The sequence below is a fragment of the Chelonoidis abingdonii genome, chromosome 2 (genome assembly GCF_003597395.2).
Source record: "Chelonoidis abingdonii isolate Lonesome George chromosome 2, CheloAbing_2.0, whole genome shotgun sequence".
NCBI classification, from domain to species: domain Eukaryota; kingdom Metazoa; phylum Chordata; order Testudines; family Testudinidae; genus Chelonoidis; species Chelonoidis abingdonii.
Genome location: NC_133770.1, coordinates 6,904,515 through 6,927,690, shown reverse-complemented (window position 1 = coordinate 6,927,690; position 23,176 = coordinate 6,904,515). Strand labels below are relative to the sequence as shown.

The 23,176-nt window shown below is 49.4% G+C and overlaps 1 protein-coding gene across 1 annotated transcript in view; it reads left to right on the top strand.

Annotated features, from left to right (window-relative positions):
• The window catches only part of PTH1R (parathyroid hormone 1 receptor), a 166,835-nt gene that overhangs the window by 97,343 nt on the left and 46,316 nt on the right, over positions 1-23,176 (top strand). The window contains exon 3 of the mRNA XM_032782892.2: positions 21,980-22,090. Within this exon, the coding sequence (XP_032638783.1) occupies positions 21,980-22,090 (111 nt within the window). The remainder of the gene's footprint in view (positions 1-21,979; positions 22,091-23,176) is intronic.

The following is a 23,176-nucleotide window of genomic DNA, read 5'->3' as shown; positions in this document are numbered from 1 at the left end:
GAGTCATTCCCCAATCTGCTCTGGCTGCAGGAGAAGCGCTGCCCCTCCCAACAGCCTGGCCTGACAGCTGACTCAAATATGCCCTCAGACGGACTCACTTTGCTTGCCTTTAGCAGGTGATAATGTTCGTTTCGCTGCTTTTACTGTGGCTTGTGCTCAGCTAAAGAGCCTCCATGCTCCATCAGTGGGAAAGCACCTTCGTGAGGGACTTCTGGATCCGGGCCTCAGGCAGAGGGAGAGAAAGGAATTTCTGGGGTGGGTTTCCATTTGGGGATGGTGGGACGTTTGTTCAAAAGCACCTAAATATCTTATGAGCCTAGAGCAGAGGTGGGCAAACTACAGCTCGCGGGCCACATTCGGCCCATGGGACCGTCCTGCCTGGCCCCTGAGCTCCCAGCCCGGGAAGCTAGCCCCCAGGCCCTCCTCTGCTGTCTCTCCTCCCCCGCAGACTCAGTGCACCGCACCACCAGTGCTCTAGCCCGCTGCTCCTGCCAGGCAGTGCGGCTGCGTGGCTGGCTCCAGCATGGTAAGGGGACGGGGAGCAGGAGATCCCAGGGGGCAGTCAGAGGATGGGGAGGAGGGGATGGTTGGATGGAGTGGAGGTTCTGGGGGGCAGTCAGGGGATGGAGAATAGGGGCAGGGGATTGGATGGACAACAGAGTGGATGGGGGCAGGACAATCAGGAATCAGGGGGATTGGCTGGAGAGATTAGGGGTGGGAGTCCCAGGAGGGGTGGTCAGGGGACAAGGAGTGGGGGGGTTGGACGGGTCGGAGGTTCTGAGGGGGCAGTCAGGAGGCGGGACTTGGAAGGGGGCAGGTAGGGGGCAGGGACCAGACTGTTTGGGGAGGCACAGACTTCCCTACTTGGACCTCCATACAGTTTTGCAACCCCAATGTGGTTCTCGGGCCAAAAAGTTTGTCCACCTCTGGCTTATGGGCTTGTCTACATGTGAAACACTCCAGCATACAGCCACTGCGTCTCTGGAGCGCTTCAGTGTAGACCTTACCTGTGCCGATGGGAGGGGTTCTCCTCTCACTGTAGTTAATCCACCTCCCCAAGAGGCAGTAGCTAGGTCAGCGGAAGAATTCTCCATCGACTTAGTGCTGTCTACACAGGGGGTTAGATAGGCTTATCTATGTTGCAAAGGGAAGTGGACTTTCCACACTCCTGTGTGACATAGCTGTGTCAACGTAACCCTTTAGTGTAGACCTGGCCTAAGGCCCATTTCCTCTATCTATCTGTCTATCTATCTATCTAGATTCTCCTAGAGAGTTTGTTACTGTCGTACCTAAGGGGCTCATAACTAAACTCTCCTCTCGAGCTGGTCAAATGTTTGCAGGTTTTGAAGCAGCGACAGAATTTTTCACTGGAACTTGGAATTTTGATGACAATAAAAAGGGAGGACGTTTTGTGAAAATGTCATCCCATTTTTTGAGCAGCTCTTCTTTCCTCCGCTTGCTTTGTTTTCCCCTCCCTCTGTCCTCCCCTTGCTCTGTCTATCATCAAGGGAGGCCCATGACAGCACCAGGAGGAAGTGATTGTCCACAGTGATATTCAGTGTTAAATTGCTCGGAACGGGGTGGAGTTAAGGATTGGGAGTGTCAAACATAATCTGGCGTAGGCACCTTCATTTTGCCTTTGGCCATGTGTGGCTGCCTGTTCGTTTCCTCTGGGTTCTGATCTTACACCACTGCACATAGTCAGTGGCCTAATTGTTTGGAAGGGCTTAATGATTTCGGAGTTTGTGATGTTAGGGTGAAAACATCGAATATCATGAGTCTGGGCACCAGTGCGCTCCCCCTTTACCAGAAAGGGACCCAAGGCACAAAGTGATTCAATACCCACCCAAGGACACAAAGGAGAGTCAGCAGCAGAGCGGAGAACTGAATTCTCATCACCTGAGTCTCAGTCCAGTGTCCTAACCACACACCCACGCTTCCGGTTCTCCTGGAATTCAAGGTGACCTTCCAGGGACCCCAGTTCAGGTGGACAGAACTGGAGGAAAAGGTTTGTACGTGCCCTTGTGAACTGAAACCTCAGGCTGTCATTATCATGAGATTCAAGAAACCAATCTGATTCTGAAGCTGGTAAGACAGATCTGATACCCCTGCGTTATAATGTCCTGCAAACTTCTAAAAAGCCTCCTCTCCCCTATTAGTCAAGCCTACTTTATGGGCCAGATCTCCACTGGTGTAAATCAGCGTAGCTCTGTTGCCTCTGGTGGAAATACCTCAATGGACACCACCTCGCTCTTGCTCTATAACTCATTGACCCGTTCCTTCCTTGGCTCACGTAGGCAAATGTGAATATTGATGTGAGATGGACCTGAGCTAAGCAGTTCAGCTGGAAGCTACGAACCCCTGGGAAGTTTGATGGTGTTGAGAGATAGGGGTTTCGCCTGGCCATTGCCAAAGCAGAGACAAGCATCACAGTCCTGATCCTCAGCCCAAGTTCCCTGTAGTTTGGTCGTGGAAGGTGTTGTTTGGCCTCAGATTTTGACTGGGTCTTATCACTGATGTCTGCCCCATTATCTTCCAGACACTTGTGCTTGGTCTACACTTAATACCTAAACCAGTGTAGCTATGTCAGTTGGGGAATGAAAAAACTACACCCCCTCGCCAATGTAGCTATGGCAGCAAATCGCCCAGCATAGACCCAGCTATGCGAACAGAAGAGTGCAGATGTTGTTTGGAGAGGTGGCGTTCCTATGCAGGCAGGAAAACTGTCAGTGTGCGCTGTGTCTACACTAGGGAGCTATGCCGGCATTGGCTCTGTAGTGTAGACGTAGCATAGTGTTAATGCTTTTTCCCTTTTATCCCTGTGGTAAACGTCTGTCTCAAATCTGGACTTAGAGTTCAACATCTGAGTGTTTACTGTGAACCTCCCCCAAGCTTATACCCAGCTTGGATCTTATTTCGCTGCCACCAGATAGTATTAGGCTACTATCAGCCTGGGTTCCCCAAATTCCTTGGGGGGACCCCCCTCTCTGGCCTCCCCAACTTTCCCTGGGAGGACCCCCAAGACCCAGACCCCTGGGTCTCCCTATCTCAAACGGGAAAACAAGTTCCTCCCCCTTGTCTCCTCGTTATCTGCTCCCCCGCTTCCCTCCCTGGGTGAGCCTGGGCGATGCAGTACTTAACTCCTTGAAGGCAAAACAAAGAGGGTAATCACCCTCCCCCTGAGGCGATGCCTTCAAATCTAGTAAAGCTAATATAAAGAGATTTTCCTACTCCCCTTCCTGTAGCCTCACCAGAGAAAAACCAAAAACCTCAACCAGGTTTTAAAAGAAAAGTTTATATAAAAAAGAAAGAAAATACAGAACAATAATACTGCATTAAGAAACTCAATACAGGCTCTTGCTTATAAGAAAATATGAATAACAGTCTGATTTAAAAGATAGCCCAATTTAAACCAGTCCAGCACAGTACAACACACCATGTAAATACAACAAACAAAGCATATCAACAGCCTATTAATCTTTGTTGCCTTTTGTACTCACACTTTGTAGGAGAATATTAGAAAGAAATAGGAGTTAGCAGGAAAGCTGTTTCCTCCATAGCCGGGAGAAACAAAAGACCCAGAGTACACAATTCCCGCCCCTGACTTTTAAAAAATCCAGTTCTCTGATTGGTCCTCTGGTCAGGTGTTTGGTTCCCTTTGTTCATCCTTTACAGGTAAAAGAAAATTAACCCTTACCTAACTACTTATGACAATCCCTAACTTGAAATCATCAAGGGGAAAAAAGAAGCTGGAGGTAGCTGTGAATTCTGCACAGCTGCTTAGCAATTGCCCTGAGAAGAAATGACTGAAAGCAAGGTTTGGAGTGGCTGGCTTCCACAAACACTTACACAGCACAGTCCCAGAGACATCACACAGCGGAGAACTGGCTCTCTGATTGGAAAGTGTGATCCCGTCTACGCATGGATTTCATTAGCCCTTCCCCGGGAGAGATAAGTATCTTGAATTGAGATCTACGCTTCGCAAGCACGACCCTCTGAAAGCTGGAGCGGCTCATTATTTGGTCTGTTCCATTTGGCATTTTCTCCTTCTCTGTTCTGGTTTTGTTGACTTGTCTCCATTAAATCCACATCAGCGTCTCCTCTCCAGCCTGCGTGACTAGGCACATGTGCAAATGTGCTTTGCAACACAGGACGAAGCCAAAAAGCAACAGGTTTCAGGGCAACTCCTCTTGAAGAACTTTCTCTGTGTTTCTCATTCCTTCTCTGCGGTGGGCGAAGGCAGGCGGGCAGCATGTGTGTATGTTAGTGGAGGCAAAAGGATATAGGGCATGTGACTTCGTATCTCTCAACCCCTTCCATGCTTTACCATGGTTGGCTTCCTTCCCGTGCCAGGGAGGACTTTTGTGTGGTCTTAGCCCCAAATGGTGGTCCTGGAAAATTGATTAGTGCCCCTGAAACTAGGATTCAGTGATCTAGGAAAAAGGCCACATCACCATCACCTTAAATCAGGTCCAGGGGAGAACATAAAATCATAGACTTTAAGGTCAGAGGATTCCCATCCTTATTAGAAGAGGAAAGCTCAAGAGAGGTTCAAAGGAGATGCTGGTGAATGCCATGGAGAAAGCATCACAGAGGGCAGAAAGGTGCAAGTCCATTTGTGACTCCCTGCACGCTGGATCTCGGCATCCCTGTTATGCCAAGCCCTTTCTGTTTGCTTTGGTGCATTAGACACAGTCCGTGATGGTTGCTTTGTTACCGGTGGGCCCTGGGCCCTCCATGAGCTATGACTGCAGTCGGAGGACAGGAACAGAAGGACAGCCTGCCGCTGAAGGCATTCTGTCTCTGAGACACAGCGCCTCGGGGGAACCTGGAGGGAGCGTGCAGGACAGCTACGCTTACACTCCTCATGTGGAGCGGTGCTACCTTGTCTAGACACAAACGCACACCAGTTTAAATCGATTTAGTTGAGCTCTTGTGGACAGATGTAAGTCAGTTTAAACCTTAAACCTGTAGCCCAGCTTACAGGTAAACCAGATGTAAACTAGTATCAGGGTATGTCTGCACTACAGAGACTATAGCAGCACAGCCCGCTAGTGTAGACACAGCCTACGTCAACTGAAAGGCGTTCTCGCTCCGTGTCGGAACATCACCTCCCCGCATGAACCTACTGATAGTCCAGGAAAGCATTATTCCGTCGCCATCATTGCATCCACACTGGGAGTTAGGTTGGCATAACTATGTGTTACAGGGTCCACTCACTGCTAGGGGCCCTCCTCCAGGGCTGCTCTGGGGATTAGCTCCTTCCAGGTCAGGGACTGCCTTCTGCTCCTTCTTCAGGACTTGGCCCTCCAGCCAGGTCACTTTGTGTGTTTCTCCCTTCCAGGGTATCAAAGGCTCTTCTAACAAACAGGCTCAGGTAGTCTTCTCATTCCCTGCCCAGCCTGGGCCACCTTGCCAGTGGCTGACAGGGGACGCTGGGTCCTGTCCTCTGCTCTGGGTTCCAGCTCGGGGACCCTCTACTCAGTAGCCAAGGTCTGTACCCTCCTGAGCCTTGCTGCCTTTTCCCTGGTTCTCCCCAAATCTCTGGGTTGGTCAGCCTCACAACTCCTTCCTCCCAGGGAGTAACTGCAGCCTACTTCCCTGCCGCCCCTCTCTGCTATCAGCTTCCTGCCTTTATAAACCCAGCCCACCTAGTTCCTGCTTAGCGGGGCTCATTCAATCAGGAGATTACGTAGCCACTTGATTCCCCTCAGATAGGGCCTGTCTGGTTAATTGGCCCCCTACTTAGCCTATATTAACCCCTTCAGAGCAAGTGTGGGGTGAACACCCCATCTCACTGTGTCAGTCAGGGGTGTGGTTTCTTTCGACCATAGCTATGCTGATGTAATTTTTCAGTATAGACCAGGCCTAAGAGTGTCTACATACAAAGGCCTGGTCTACACTGAAACATTAGATCGACCCAGCGATGTCACCAGTGGTGTGAAAAATCCCCACCCCTGAGCCATGTAGTTAAACTGATTTAATTTCCCATCGAGCTAGCTACCGTCCCTCGGAGAGCTGGATTACTTATGCCAACAGAACTCCTCCCCCATTGCTATATGTAGTGTGCTCAGGGCCTGTGGGGTGGGCCGTCGCTATGCGCGACTCATGAGACGCCTGATGGTCTCGGACACTATCCGGTGGTCTAGAGACATTTACATCGAACACATCACCGGCCACCGCCAATACCAGGAGTGAGCCGATGTGGCTCCACGCACCCACGGGGGGGAGGGGGAAACCCTTACAACCCCCCTACCAAACCATATCCCCTGAGTCCTGAACTTACCAATCTGGATCCCACCACGTGAGGGTCACCCTGTCCCCATTACCCGGCCCGCTTACTCATACCCACGACTGTGTGTAGCCCACTCTATGAGCGATGTACCCTCACTGCCCCCCTACTATATCTTGACCCCAACCACCGTACACCCCGCATTGGGGACATTACAGGCTGTGTGTACTATATGCTGAACCGTAACCAGTTGCCAGCGTCCCCCCATGCTCTGTATGTTTCCCCCGATGACCAACGACTGACACATCAAACTCTTTGTATCACCTTTCTTTAATATTTTCTAATAAACATTTAAATCTATACTGGAGCACATCAAGTGTAGACAAGCCCAAAGTGCCACTGTCTTAGCTAAACTGGTTTAACATGACATCTTTAGGCCTTATCTGCACCAGAAAGTTGCACTGGTTTAACTAAAGGTGGATTTTTAAGCCGATTTAGTGAAACCAGTGCCAGCCTCAGTGGAGATGCTTTAAAGTGGCTTATTTCAGTTTAGCGTATGTCCGTTGGAAACAGGTTTAAGATAAATCAGTCTTGAACTGGTATAGAAGCATCCGCACAGCCTTTTGGGCAAATTTAATTCAGTTTAAAATTTATTTAATTCAGTTTAATTTAAAGTGAGGCAACATCCCCATAGACAAGGCCTCAATTAAATGAGTGCACCTCTCTGTGTATGCCAGAGGAAACATTTTCAAAGACACCTGCGTGACTTGGGACCCTAATTCCCATTGACTTTCAATGAAATTGTGGCCATGTCTACACTCTAGTGGCTCCACCCACACAGTTACAGTGCTGCAGCCGTGCTGCTGTAGTGACCTAGTGTAGATGCGGCCTACATCAACAGAAACGGTTTTTCCATTCATGTCCTTGATTCATCTCTCCAAGAGGCAGTAGCTAGGGGCTTGTCTACATGCACAGTGCAGCAGTGGCGCATTAGTGAAGATGTTACTATGGCGATGGTAGTTAATCCATCTCCAAGAGAGGCGGTAGCTATGTCGATAGGAGACGCTCTTCTGTCAGCACAGCGCTGCCTACATCAAGGGCTAGGTCAGTATAAGTGTGTCACTCGGGGGGGGTGCATTTTTCATGCCCTTGAGCAACGCAGTTATGCCGATGTATGTTCCTAGTGCAGGTCTGGCCCCACCCTTCCATCGACGTAATCACGTCTACGCTGGAGGTTAGGTCGACTGATCTATGTCACAGCATACAACATTTTTCACAGCCCTGAGTGACATTGCTAGATCAATCTCATTTTTAAGGGTAAACCAGGCCTTACTCTCATAAGTGCCGAAGGGCTGGTGCACATTGGGAATTTACACTGGCATAGCAACGTCTCTGCGGGCTTGTCTACACTACCACGCGGGGTCGATCTAAGATACGCAACTTCAGCAACGTGAATAGCGTAGCTGAAATCGACGTACTTAGATCTATTTGCCGCGGTGTCTTCACGGCGGTAAGTCAATGGCTGATGCTCTCCCGTCGACTCCGCTTGCGTTTCTCATTCTGATGAAGTATCGGAGTCTACAGGAGAGCGCTCAGCGGTTGATTTATCGCATCTAGACTAGACGCGATAAATCGACCCCGCTGGATTGATCGCTGCCCACCAATGCAGCAGGTAGTGTAGACAAGCTCTCAGCGGTAATCCACCCCCCTGAGAGACAGAGTTGTGCCGACTTAACCCCTGTGTAGACAGCAGGAGACTGATGGAAGAATTCTGCTGCTGACCTAGCTATCCCCTCTTGAGGAGATGGAGTACCTACTCTAAGCAGTGTCTAAACTAGAGCTTAGGTCAACTTTACTATGTCTCTTGGGAGTGTAAATTTTTTTGCTACAATCACACGTGCCATTGCAGCACAGACATACCTTTAGAATCCTAAGTTGCTAAGGCCTTGTGTTTGCTAGGGGAAAAAAGTGTGTCCTCAACTCGAGTGAGTTAACACCTGGTCACTGACGCAAAACAGAATCCTAGTGAAGACAAGCCAGTTTGCAGTTTTCACACAAGTCAGCAGATCAAGGTAATCCCTTGCCTCCCGCTTGACTTGACCTGCTCACCGTGTTAAACCTACAAACTGGCTTGCCTCCACTAGGATTTTACTTTGTATTCGTTACCACATGTCAGCTAGCTTGAGTTAAGAACAAACCTTTTATTGAGTGGAGACACACCCTTTTGAAAATTCTGCCCAAGATCTAGGTGACATACACTAAACTGATATAAACCAGGTTTAAATCAAAGTCAGAGTGTCCTCACTGAGGCTAGGGGTTGCATTCGGGGGCAGCAGGCATCATAGGCCAGGGAAGGCTAAGCCTTCCCTCGCCCAAACTGTGGCCACGCCCACACTCCATGTCCCTCTTCCCCCCCGAAGCCGGCGGGGGCTCAGCTCAAGCCGCAGCCTATTGCTCAGGGCTCGGACAGGGGCTGCGGTGGCCAGGGTCAGCTCAGGCCAGCCCAGGGATCGGGCCCACCACTATGACACAGATCAGCCAGCAGGGGTCGGGCCTGCCAGGGTGGCTGAGGCTAGCACAGCTGCGGCGGCTCCATCTGCAGTGGGGAGGAGGGCATCAGGGGGGCAGGCCTCAGGCAGAAGGAGTGATGTCAGCAAGCTAGTCTCCCCGAATGGTGGGGGTTCATCTGCCACTCATGGTTGCATCTGTTTATAAACCAGTGTCATGTTGAATTGGGGTGATGCTGAATATGGACAGGGTCTAAGCAGATGTGTGGGATTATTCCCAGTGTGTTTTCATGCAGCTCTTCTCTGCGTGTAGGTTTCTTCTGTGCAGTTCTTGGCTTGGGCATCAAGGGAGGAAGATCCAACAAACAACCAGAAAGAAAAAAACCCATACAACCATCCCCACAAGTATGCAGCTTGCTTTCTTTTTCAGTTTCAATTTTTTTTTTAATTTAGCCTCCAGATGAAAGCCATTCAGTCGGAACAGAAAACCCTTAAAATTTCTTTTATATGTACATAAATATTATATTTCTGCAACGGTGGCTAAGCTGATGCCACCCCAAAGGCAAACCTGGAAGAGGATGAAGCGAAATCCCCAGCTACGAGTCATCAAACATTTCCCACCCCCATGAATTAAAAGCTTGTCTTGCCCTGCATTGGAAAACCAGAAGGGACATTTTGCAGCGGGAGAGAGATTTTTACACAAGCCTCTAATTAGTCGAGGCCAGTGGTGATCCTGGAGTGCTCAGTGTTGCAGTTTGCATTGCAGTGGCTTGTTTTTTTAATAAATAAACCTCTTATTTGCCAGGGAGATGGGGTTATTTTTAGTCAAGAAACCATGACTGTTTATCCAAGGTATGTGTGTTGGCTGCCTGAATTACGGGTCCATTGTCCCTAAGGGCCCTCTCCCCATGCCCAGGTTTTCTTAGCATTGAAACAACATGGAGCTGTGGCTTTCCTACCAAGTATGCTCAATCCTGTCGGGTGCAGGGCACCTCCTCGGAGATGCTGAGAGCCCTCAACTCCCCTTGAAGTAAATGGAGACGCAGACTCCCAGCACCGCTCACGACAGGGCCTAAGAACCACAGATTTAAATGTCCTGCCAGCTTTTATTTAACTGTCCTCTCGGGCTGTGTTTATCCCAGCCACGCTTTGCATCCTCCATGATCTTAGTATGGGAAGGCCTTGATCCAAAGACTGCTGGAAGTCAGTGCAAAGACCTTCTTCTGGATCAGGACATTCATAAGTAGTAAGGGAAGCATCACAAAGTTAACCTTCCCCAGCAGAACAACAAAGGCACACTGACATACTCAGGTTATTCTAGGTAGGGGACAGCTTGGTTAAGGATCCGTTTGTTGCATTCACCTGGTATTGCTCATCTATATGCAGGTCACAAATGCTTTGGGGCCCGGGGCCTTCTCTTTGTTCTATGCTTGTACAGTGCCTAGCACCAGGGGGTCCTGATCCAGGACTCGTCCTATATGCTGCCGTAGTAATGCTAATAATAATGAAGAAATTAAACATGGGTGAAAATAAGACATAAGAAAACGGAATTGCCAGGAGCAGAACACACCAGGGTCCGTAGATAGGAGTTACGAGCAGCTGGAAGGATGGCCTGGTGTTAAGGATTTTTAACCTGAGATTTATAAACTGTGGAGTCAGTTCCCTACCCAGACTCCCTTGTTCGCTCTGTGCCTCAGTTTCCCTCTTCTAAAAATGGGGATCATAGCATGGCCCTGCCTCCCAGGAATGTGAGAATGAATATATTAAAGGGGGTGAGGTGCTGGGGCCAGATGAATGAGCAGTGATGTTTAGCAGTACATTATTTATTTAAGGCACAGCAGCACATGTGTGCATGGCGGCATAATGAAAATGTGAATGCAAGGTCCCCTCTCAAAAGCATTTACCATCCGAGGCACTGATGATGCAGGTTGTAATGGGCGGGGGCCCACCCACTGCAAGCTGCAGGATCAGGGCTTAAAAGCCCAATTCTGCGAATCCTTTGCTGCCAGAGTAGCCCTTAATGGGCACCAGATAGAGGAGAGATGGGGCACAGCGATAGCTCATGGATGAGCCCTGATCTTTAATCGTAGGCTGTGCTGTGATTATTAACAACAATCATTTTGCTGCTCAGCTAGCAGCTCTCCAAGGTTTAAACCTCCCGGGTGAACTTTGTTTCAAAGAGACACTGGAAGGGGGAGAGGCTTATTTGAGCATAAACTTTTGTGGGCTACAGCCCATTTCATCGGATGCATAGACTGTTTAGGATGTTTTATGTGATCTGTGCTCTCCTGTGATATACGCGATTCACTAAAAAGCATAAAGTTGCCAGACTGAACAACGCGGGTGATGCTTTTTTTCCAGCGTGCTAGGCTCTGCAGCATGCAGAAAGATGCAGATACAGGCAGAGACTGGCACGTGTCCAGAGACGCAGGTGTGAGCGCGCTCACTTGCACGCTCGCCCGGATATACAATCACACACACTCACCCAAATGGACCCCCCTCCCCTAGCACTCAGCACAAACACAGAGCCAGCCCAGACATGTGCCCAAGTACACTCATCCGCACACACACACCCTCTTCACACCGACACCTATTCCCAGACACACACAGCTGGCAATGCAGCTGCAGGCCCAAACAAACACCCCCGTACAGACGCACATCCCACCGAGACCCCCCTCCCTAAGGCCCAGGTCATTTTTTTGGGTTGCTCCTCCCTGCCTGTTTCCAATCCGCTGAATGTCCTTCCCGTAATAGAGTGACCACAATTGGACACCGTATTCTAGATGCGGTCTCCCTGGAGCCTAGCACAGTGCCAGAATAACTCGTGCTGATTTATATTCCATACCCCTAGATAAACACACTGCCAAGCGGCCGCGCAGATGGTTTCAATGTGTTCTCCACATGTATACGATGCTTGCACAAAGAACGGAAGGGGGCAGGGTAGGAAATCTAGGAGGCAAGTGAGCACATCCCTCGGTGGATGTACCCTGAGCAGCGGAAACGTGAAGGCTTTAGGGTGCAATTGTTTCTCTGCGGTCAGCCTCCTGAGGGTGTCTCTCCAAAGAACCCCTTCCTCCCTGGCTGGTCTGGGTTCAGCAGGGCCCTCCGTCCCACAGTGCCAAGCCTTCTGGGTTCATCAGCACCAGCAAGAGTGGCGTCCTGTGATGCCCTTTCGCCAGAGGGCTCTCAGCTTTAGTGGAGTGTTTTAGAGTTTTGCAGCCGCAGCCTCAGAAGAGGTATTTCTTTGATTGCGTGCAGTGTAGTTGTGGCCGTGTCGGTCCTAGGAGATTGGAGAGATGAGGTGAGGGAGGTAATAGCTTTCACTGGACCAACTTCTGGTGGTGAGAGAGACAAGCTTTCGAGCTACACAGAGCTCTTCTTCAGGGCTGGGAGAGGTACTCGGGGCATCACAGCAAAATGCAAAAGCCAGGTCACCGCAGGACAGGGAAGAGGCACCAGGTCATTAACCCATGCCAGCCCGTGCTCAGTCGGGGCTGCCTCTTACCTGCTGGCAAGCTCCTTGTAAGGCTGTAGCAGGTCTCATCCCAGCCCTGGCACAGAGGGAGCCCAGCTGGGGGTGAGGAGGGAGATGGAGAAGATCCAGTGACCGAGGGGTAGAGAAGAGGAGAGGAGAGAATGCCAGGGCAGGGCCTTGGGGGAAGAGGTGGAGCAAGGGCAGAGCCTTGGGGGGGAGAGGCAGAGAAAGGGCAGAGCCTGGGGCAGGGCCACCCAGAGGATTCAGGGGGCCTGGGGTCTTCGGCGGCAGGGGGCGGAAGGACCCCCCCTGCCGTGGGTCTTCGGGGCACTTCGGCGGTGGGCCCCAGAGCAGAAGGACCTCCCGCAGCTGAATTGCCACGGAAGATGCTCCGGAGGCCCAGGTCCCAGGAGAGTTTTCTGGGGCCCCCAGATCGAGTGAAGGACCCCGCTCCAGGGGCCCTGAAAAACTCTTGTGGGGGCCCTTATGGGGCCCGGGGCCTGGGGCAAATTGCCCGACTTGCCCCCCCCCCACCGGGCGACCCTGGCCTGGAGGGAAAAGAAGAGAAGGGGTGGGGCTTCAAGAGAAGAGGTGAGGCAGGGGCAGGGCCTTGGGGGGAAGAAGTGGGGCTCGGGCGGGGTCTTGGGGGGGTCCAGATACTATAAATTAGAAAGGTGACAACCCTATTGTTGAGCATAAGTAGTTAGTCCATTTTTAAGGGACCATTCAAGGTAGAAGAGACAGTCCCTGCCCCAAAGAGGCAACAGTCTAAGTACCCAAGACGGACAAAGGGTGACCAGGGTGCAGCAACTTGACCAACGTCACAAAGCAGAGGCTAGAATAAAACCCAGAGGTCTTGACTCCTGCTCTATTACCACCCCCGTTGCCTCTCAGCCATGCATGCAGCACGCTTTAGTCAGGCCCTGCTAACCTCTCGCAGTTAGGTTGTGCCTTTTCAAATCCCCAGGCACCTTCTCTTTTCAAAATTGTGTGTGTGTGCATTTAGGGGATCTGAGTATCATCTGATGGGATGGGGGCTTCCAAGGACAAGGAGCCAGGAAGGGCTGGAAGGCAGGACAGCCACAGAAGGAAGCAGCCCAAGGAGAGCAGGAAATATCAAGTGGAATATGCGCGGCTGGAGAAGGTGGCTACTTCACCGTTTAGGGGTTCAGGGCTAGAGCCTGCGGTAGAGAGAGGGCCTGAGCTTCTCAGTGCCTCTGGTGAACTCCCTTGAGGCATTGAGCTGATGTCCCTGGGGTGAAGGGACTGTTGTGAATTCATGGGACCAAGGGATGAAGGTTGCCTGGGCCTAGAGAACGATCTGTGGCTTGGGAAGAGCAAGGACTGTATATGGATCTCTGCACCCCAGGAGTGAAGGGCTAGTTTGGGTCTGGTTTGTCTCTGCTTACTTCTTAGCCAGAGGGTCAGACTATCTTAGCCAGAGGGAGAGTGCTGAGCAGAAGAGAAACTGAGGCAGACCAGTGGGCGGGGACCGGCTCTGCTGAAGGGTTCAGGGAAGGATGTTTGTGGGTGCACTGGCCAAGGCATGCACAGGCAAGGAGAGCAGAGAGCAGGTTGGGACTACCAGTGCTGAGCAAGGCCCAAGGATGCCAGGGGGTCGGAGTTGAGGTGCCCTGGCACAGCAATGTTTGGTCTGGAACTGGAATAGATCAGAACTGGTCAGGTAAGAATTAAGCACACGGGGGCTAACGGGGGTGTAAAAAATTCATGCAAGGCTTGTCCTCAGCCCCTCCTTTTCGGGACTCCTGTTAATAAGCTCTAAGGTGACTCTGAAGGAAACATTCATGGCTGAAGCACCTCCGAAACGCACCCAGCTGCAGGCCAGGCAGATGAAAAGCCGAGTCTCTGGAGCTCCACGTCTACCTCTCCCTGCTAGGAGTCTCTTTATTGAATGCCTGCTTTAACTGGATATTGCAGCAGAGGCAATGAACAAGGTGCTGCTGTGGGCTGGAGGAGTTGGTTGGGAAGCCAGGAGAACTGGAGGAGGGTGGCGTTGACACTGGCAATGCTGGAACGAGCCTTCCGGAGGGGAGAAAGGACTGAAAACAACGTAACGCTCGGCTCGTAGGATGGGAGGGAATTGGGGGAGACACAGGAACTTTTCTGTAGGCAAAAGGCGGCATCTTGGAAGCTGCACGACTCCCTCAGGAAAACAGTCTGAGTTATCGGAGGCTATCGCTGGCTTGTCCCCTTCCATCGAGTCACTTGTGCATTGGTGGGGCAGCTCGTGAGCCAGTCCAATGGGCTGTTGTTGCCTCACATAGCTGGAAGGAGACCTACGGGTTGGCAAAGCCTCATTCTAGGAGTAGCGGTTAGGGCTTTGGTTAAGGAACTGTATGGGGAAGGCCCAAGTTCAATTCTTGTCTCCCTGTGTGAACTTCAGCCACTCTCTGGTTGTTAGAAACAAGGATGAGGCCTGCCGTCACGGCCAGCTTTAGGACGGGCGGGGCCCAATTCAAAAGAGCTGCTGACAAAATGCCGCCGAAGGTGGCAGCAATTCGGTGGCAGCTCAGTCAGTTGCCACTGTGTCCAGCAGCACTTTGTTGGAGGGTGCGGCCCCTCTTCCGGATGCAGTGGGCCCCTCTTAGGCGCGGGGCCTGATTCCTGGAAATCGGGGGAATTGCCTTAAAGCCGGCCCTGCCTGCCATGAGGGGCAAATTATTCCACATCTGCTCTCAGTTGAGTTCTTTTGCACCTTCTCTGAAGCATCAGTCCTGGCCACATCTGGACCACTGGTCTGATTCTATGGATTTGGTATCCTTCTTTGGAGGGAAGACGCACTGGGAGCTCTGGCTGGATCAGCTATACAGCTGAATTGGCCACAGAGGTTACTGATGAGCTCCCAAGAGTTTAGGCAGGATAGAACCTGGGATTTCTTACTCCTGGAACTCGGGTCCCTATCCTTCGAGTAAATTAGCTGTAGCAGCCCCTAGAGGGGAATGTGGTTGCACACATGCAAATGTGTTTGCCGTGCGATCCAGTAGAGATCACTGATCCACATGTACCTGAGATAAGCGCTGCTAGTGTGCTCACCCGAGCCCTTGCTCAGCTGAAGCAGGGAAAGAATCAGACACCAGGGTCAGGTATGAGAAGGAACAAACGTCCCCAAAGATAGCACAGCATCCTCACACATCTGCATCCTCCCACCCCCGGTCTAGCATCCAGAATGGAAAGCATCTGTAAAGCTGTCAGAACTGCTCAGCCCACACCCTGTGGAAAAGCAGGCGTTGGGGCTTAGTGTTTACCCAGGCTGTTTGTTTATAATTTTTATAGTGTGTGTGTAAAGCTCCAAGCCAACAGTTCCTGCACGTCCCCTGGAGTTGTCTCCCTGCCTGACTTCCAAGTGGCTGGGGGAAAGGCTCAGCAAAGATTTTTTTTTTCCGGCAGAGAAATGGTCTGACACACCATTTTACCGCATGAATCTTTAACCAAATCCTCTACCTCCCTCATTAAAACAATCCGCAGCAGGTGCAAATTGGCATAGATCTGTTGGAGTTAATAGAGCTGCACTGATTTTCACTAGCTGACATGACCAACATTCAGTGTATGTATATATTATATAGATGTGTGTATACCTATGTGTCTGGGTCTATGGACCTGCCTATGTATATATATGTAACACCACCAGACTCTGGTGATTGGCAGGCAGGATTGAACCATGGCATTTAGGAGCTTAGGGCATGAGTTGCTACTGCATGAGCCATCTGGTAGCTAGCTAAGGCTGTAGTTGATTCATTAATCTCTAAGGATACGTCTACACTACCCGCCGCATCGGTAGGTAGCAATCGATCTATCGGGGATCGATTTATCGCGTGTAGTGTTGATGCGATAAATCAATCCCTGATCGCTCTTCCATCGACTGCTGAACTCCGCGGCAATCGATCCCGCGCCGTGAGGACGCGAGGTAAGTCAAACTAAGATACGTCGACTTCAGCTACTCTATTCTCGTAGCTGAAGTTGCATATCTTAGGTCGATCCCCCCCATGCCCAGTGTAGACCAGGCCAAAGTGGTCCTGGTGCCAGTACATGGGACAGAGCACCACACCCAGGACGTGTGTGGGTTACATGTATAACATATATACCCTGCATATTTATTCTTGTTTTCTCTGGAAGTTATACTGTTTGTTGTGAGTTACATTTTAATTGCGTCCTGTTTATTCCGGGAAAAGCTTCTTTCAGGCCCTCTGACACTAACATAACATGCATGCACGTATATATACTCAAATATATTCTTACCTCTGTCTACACTGCTGCTCAGAGTGATGCAAGCAGCTTGTTTTAGTCCTAAATGTTCATTCTCTTTGTTGAAAAGAAAAATCCTCATAAGCTTTTACCTGGTCAGTTACAATAAAGCTGATCCCCTCTGGTTATCTGTATTCAGTATTCTGCAGTGGATCAGAAAATTGAGATATTTTAGGAAAAGTAGCATTTAGTTTTTGCAATGCCTGAAAGCAGGTGGTTGAAACTTTTTAATGAAAAATTCTCCAGCTGAGAAATGGTCTTTTAAAAAACTTGTCATGAAAAAGTGTCGGCTTACGATTTTTTATGTTTTTCAATGTTTGTTATTTATCATTTTTCAATTTATTCTCTCTCTTTTCTGTCTTTTTTAAAATCATTTTATTAAATGACTGGTAAAAGAGGAGGGAAGAAGGGGGAAGGAAAACAAAAAAAATTAAAATGATAAACAAATCAAATGCTGGGGGGAGAGAAGGTGGTAAAAAAAACCCAAAAACAAACAAAAGAAACGGTTCCTTTTGAACCCTGCAAAATGAAAACAACTTTTGAAACATTTTGTGAATTTTTTTCATCCATTTTTTTAACCAGCTCTTCTGTGAATTGCTTTACAAAACAACAACAACTATAATAATTAATAATACCTGGCTCTTACATAGCATGTTTCATCTGCACAACAAAACCACAATAAAACAAACATTTTAGTGAGGGTCAGAAACTGTTCCTAAATGTCACCTGAGACGGACGTGGGTATTAAACTAACAAAAGTCTAATGGGGACAGGTAAGGCAAAGGGTCTGATAATAACATCATGCAGTTACTCAAGTCAGGCATGTTTGATGTTTCTGTTTTAAAAAATATTTCCTGGGTGTATTCAGGCACTTCCTGTTGTCAATAAGGGTAGAGGAATAATTTAATTCAACTTTTCATTAGTTTTGACAGATGCTTCTAAAGACGATGAAAATACTTTGCACTATTTAGTACTGTTTGTTCAAAAGTCTCAAATCCCTTCAGAAACATGGCTTTATAAACACCAAACCTCAGTGCAGGCCGAAGTATTATTGTATCCATGTTACAGATGGACAAACTGAGGCATAGAACTAGTTAGGGTGTGATCCAGCTTCCATGAAAGTCAGCAGGAATCTTTTAATTGATTTCAGTGGCAGCTCGTTTGGGCCCAGATCCCCAGATATTTAGACCCCTAATGTCCACTGGAACCAATGGGCATTCGGACCCTAAATACATTTTGTTGCATCTGGGCCTTGGTTTCTCAGTGACTTAATTAAAAATTGCAGCAGGTCAGAGGCAACAGAACCCAGGAGTCCTGACTCCTAGTTTGATAGTCTGATTGCTGTCCGTTAGCCTTATCAGTCTCCAGCATTTCTGTTGAACACACTAGCTAGGAAATAATTGCATACTTCGCTAGTTCGGAAGCATCAATTTCCCTTCCATGCACAAAGTGAGGGGCTACCACTGAAGACCAATGTTAGAAGAGAAAGTGCAGTACAACGAGGCTGATTAGAATTTGATTTATATTTTTTTTATCATTTCAGTGAATAATTTCTTTGTTTATTGCAAAGCATTTTTAAACTCTTTTAAATTTCAATTTTCACAGATGGTGTTTTCAGCTGTTTTTTCCTCTTTTTATCCATTTCAATTTTCACAGTTTTGGGATATTAAAGGGGGGCAGACACAATCATTATTTAATGACTGAAGACGTTGAGAGTCAAAAACGTGAACACTTTATGACCGGTACAGCACAAATGGTCAATATCACATGTCAAAATATGCAAAGTAAATCTCCTTCCACCAAACGTCAATGAGCAGGATTTTTCTTACTTTGCCTATCTGTACGTTTCAGTTATTGGTGATGGGAAAAAAAATTGGTTGATTTGTGTGTGTACAGTGTAATCAACATGTACTGATAAAAAGCTAATTCTGCCAAGCCTAGGCAGACTAATGGAAATTGGGTATATACACCCATTCTCTCTTTAACTTGGCCCAATGGAATGCAGTTTCCTATTGCTGCCAATCTGCCATCTTTCATCAGCACTAAATTAAAGATAAGAAATCAATAGTTAAATTGGGTGTCATTGTATGGCCTAAATTACCAGCGTATTGAATCATGCGCTGTCATCCCTAAACCCAAAGGAGAGAAAATTATCTAGGATACTTTTTTTAAGGAATCCTGAGTTGTTCTTTAATCATACAAAAGTATATGCATTAGAAAAAATAAATTACTTGAATGACTGAAAGACTGTTGATGGCCTAGCTTTGATGTTAATGGAAGCACATCATCTCTGTGAGCCTGGAACATTTGTTGTGTCTTTAATAATGGAATGCTATCACAGATGAGAAGAATGTGCTGTATTCCATTCTGTTTTTATCGCTGTAGAGTGCCTTTACAAGCAGACACTGAGAATCTAGCTCTGCTGGGAGTATCAGGCTGCTGTGCAGTAATTGCTAAGGAGGGGAAAGCTGTCTCCTGCAACTCTGAAATTAAAACAGAGCGGGGCCCATCTGTATGCGTCTGTCTGCATTTGTTTTCCTTTCAGATGGGTTCTTGGGGCATGATCCTGAAAGATTCTGAGCAGTCTGGCCCAGCTGGTCCAACCCAGCAAAGTATTTAAGCAAGTGCTTAATTCTAAGCATGAACGTAATCCCACGGAACTGAATGGGACTACTCAGGTACTTCAAATTAAGCGCGTATTTAAGCACTTTGTTGGACTGGTGCGGAGAGCTCAGCACTTTGCAGGATTGAGTCCTTACATCCCATATACTGCTGCAAGCCAATTGTGGATAGACTAGGAGATTCTGAAGGGTTTTTACCCCTACTTTCAAGGGAATGCTGAAAACCAGAGCTGTGTATACACCTCATCTTAAGGCAGCACAAGCGATGTCACTTAGGGGTGAAAATAAGTCACCCCCCTGAGTGATGTAAATTACACCGACCTAAGTGTCGGTGTGGACAGTGTGAGGTCAGGGGAGCCCTTCCCCTGACGACATAGTTACTGCCGCTCTTGGGGGCTGGAGTAAGTACGTTGATGAGAAAGCGCTCTCCCATCAGCTTCGGGCATCTGCGCTAGCATCACTCCAGCAGTGCAGATGCTTTGGTGCAAGCTCTGCAGTATAGCTATAGCCTACGTCAATTACCATGGCTGTCCCACTCATCAGAGCATAGGCTGGCCAGTTCTGAGCATGGACAGCAGCTGGCTTCATCAGGTGTTGCTTGTACCAACAGGTGATTAGAAACAAAAGAGCATAGACAGTGCTATACCAGAGCTGACCAGTTGTCCACCTAGTCATGTGTCCTGTCTCTGGCAGTGGTCCGTTCCAGCTACTTTGGAGGAAGGTGTAAGAACCCAGCAGTAAGCAGTTCTGTGATCACCTGCCGCCAAGCAAAGTTGTTTCCTGACCCCCGTTGGCCTATAGTTTGGTTTCTGCCCTGGAGCATGAGGATTTGCGGTCCATATCCTCAAAGGTATCGAGGCACTGAAATACCTTTGAAGATCTGGGCCCAGAGCCCTTCCAGAACTGTGGCGGGAGCTGTGTCGTGCTGTTCTTTTCCAACCCTTGCTACTGAAGCTCTGGATAATAAATGTTAGTCTCTAAGGTGCCACAGGTCCTCCTGGTCTTCTCACCATTAGAGTGGGTCAGATTGTTTCAAGTTTTGATAAATTTCAAAATAAAAAAAATAGGCTGAACATTGAGAAGAATATTCAGAATTGAATTTTCAAAATAAATTCCAAGAAGAAAGGGGGTGGAGGGAAGAGTGTTACTTCGCCCCCCTATTTTTAACTACCCCTACTCCATCTGTATAGATGGCCTCTGAACCCTTTATGCTGGCTGCAGAATGACAGACTTCAGCTGTAGATTAGGGAGTGTGAGGGAGATGAAATTTAGTTTCTTCCAAAAATTGGACCCGATCTTTCCTCATTAATATCAAACTCCTGCTGACGTAACTGGGAGTGGGGCTGGCTGAAAGGAACACTAATCCAGCCGCCTGTTTTTAGAAAAGCTGAGGAAACTGGTACCAGCAGACAGATGTAAGCAACTCCCCAAAGCATTTTTGGTACACATACTATTCCTCTGGATTGCTATGAATGCTAGAACAAGGCACCTGTCTATATGCTCTAGTTGCCCTGAATGTTACAACCAAAGTAATGCTCACACGTATTTACGAGGCAGCGTTATAACTCAGTGTAACTTACCACCAGCGGCTGGTGCATTGGAGCTAGTTGGAGTTACTGTGTCTAAACGCAGCACCTGAGAGGTTCGGTGCCCCTTTCTCACTGCTAGATTCCCCACCCTTTATAATCTCTTTCCCTGTCCCATTTTCAAATGCCTGGGTGACAAGGCGAACTGCCCACCACGCCCTGAAGGACTATTTCAGACCAACATGGGAAGTGGCTTCCAAAGTCATGGGAATCCCCACAGAGAACACCTGGACAGCAGCCCTTTTATCCGGACCATGTCCCTTTGAAAAGAATCAAAAGCAGGATAGGTTGTATCTACTCCACCGCTGCTGCCAGGTGTCAGGAGCTGCACACTAGAAGCCAATTGCTGAGCATAACAACAGCAGCTTAATCGAACCTACTAACTTCTTGACTAGTGGTTCTCAATCTGTTTATCATTGTGGGCCGCAGGTTGAGAACCACAGCGCCCCCCTCCTAAGCTTCCCCAGAGTCCACTATGCCCAGCGCCCCTGCTCAGAGCAGAGCCAGGAGCAGAGCCCTGGACACTGGGCCAGGCAGGTGGGACCCAGACCCACCGTGTGGGACTGGGCAGCTGGACCAGGAACCTGCAGCGGGGCCAGACCCTGGACCCCAAACCTGCTGTGAGGGGCTGGGCAGCGGGACTCCTCCCCTCTCCCCCCGTGGGGCTGGGCAGCTGGACTGCAGGACCCCCCCGACCTTGCACAGGGCTGGGCAGCCAGCAGCCGAACCTGACCCCAAGAGTGAAGCCCTTCCTAAAACCTGGGGATGCTGCAGCACCCCAGCAAAACTCCAGCTCCCAGCGCCCCCACTTCCTTACTGCCCAGAGCCCCCCGCGAAAAATCTACCCACTCTCCCACTCCCTGCGTCACTCACCAGCCCCCTGCTGGCAGGAGCACTCATGCAGGCTGCAAGATGCTGTCTCCCCCTCAGCCACCCCTGCCAGACCAGAGCAGCAAATTTTGAATTGTTTTAGCACACAGCTGGGCCACAATTGACTGCTAACTGGGCCACAGGTTGAGAACTGCTGTTCTTGACCAGGCGGCTTATTCTTATCTGCCAATAGAAGGCGCTCTCTTTATTAACTACCTGCACACAGCATGTTCCCCTAACACCAGGTTGGGCCAAAAGCACTGATTTGTGCCCTGAAGTTAATTCTAGCTGGGACAAGGCCTTCTCCAGGCAGTGTATATCCAGGAGGCAGCTGGCACACTACAGTTCTGAGGATGCTATGTCGGTGCAAGCCGCGGAATGCTGCAGGCTCAGTGACTTCTCTTGTTTTCGCTTCTCTCCCGCAGATGGTTTCTGTCTGCCCGAGTGGGACGGCATTGGGTGCTGGCCCGAAGGCATGCCGGGCAAAGTGGTGGCCATGCCGTGTCCTGAGTACATCTATGACTTCAACCACAAAGGTAATAAAGCTTCTTTCCAAACACCATGGGAACCTTTTGGCCTGCAGCAGGGAGGGTTGTAGCCGAGGACTAGAGAGCCGGGCCTTGGCCTGGGGAACCTTTCCCTTCTTGAATGGTGTCCTGGGTTTACCCCCCGGCCCTTAAACAGTATCCTGGGAGTCACCCTTTAGTGCCCCAGCCCCCCAGGGAGTCTCATTTTGCCATAAGGGTAGGCCAGATGGCCTCAACACCGCCTAGACTAGGCCTTCAGGGTCCAGAAATTCTGGAGTCTCAGCATCAGAGCAGACTCCCCGTTAGGGACTTTCTACCCCTTTTGGGGATCAATGCATGTCAGTGTTTGCAGATTTTCACAGCCCCCTGGACTACAGCATCTGGAAGCACTTAGGTGAGCATCGAGAAGCACAGGTGAAGGCGGAGTCTAAAGCCAGAGCTCCGCCAAGCCAAACTGCTGCAGAATCCATTTCGGCTCTGAGTCTGGGGTGAGAGCCCCTGTGTTGAGAGAACCTGTTCTTGTCACAGGCACCCAACACCTTCAAATCCTTGTTCTCCAGCTTGGGGCTTTTTGTTCTGCTTCCAGGCAGGGAAGTGGGGAGAAGCAACTGGCTCTAGGAGTTCATCTTCAGTTATTAAGGTTCCTCTTGACAGGGTAGAGTCTATGTTGATTCCAGCCCCGTCAGCCTTAGTGGCTCAGACACTTTGCCTTGATAGCCGCTGTTGCAAGGACAGAATTAATTCTCACCCCATCCCCAAAAGTAGTGGCGCAACGCGGTTGGGTGCGGGATCCTACAGATGAAGCGTAAAAGTATTACAGAAAATTCCAACTGTCGTCACCGATGACGGCTCCACTCTGGCTCCTGAGGTCAGTGACCCTGTGACATTGGTGTGGCTGCACCGGTCTCATTCTGCATTACAAAGCTACCACAGTGGTGGAGCCGAGACCACAGTTTGGCTATACGGTGTCTAATTTTTTTAAAAAACAAAAAATCCTTGGGCCTGTTTCTCAGTTGCTCTGTACTTGAGCTGAGCACAGGACCGGAGTTGATGGGTAAAACCATTTTTGTGCTCCCCCCATTCTGGGCTATGCAG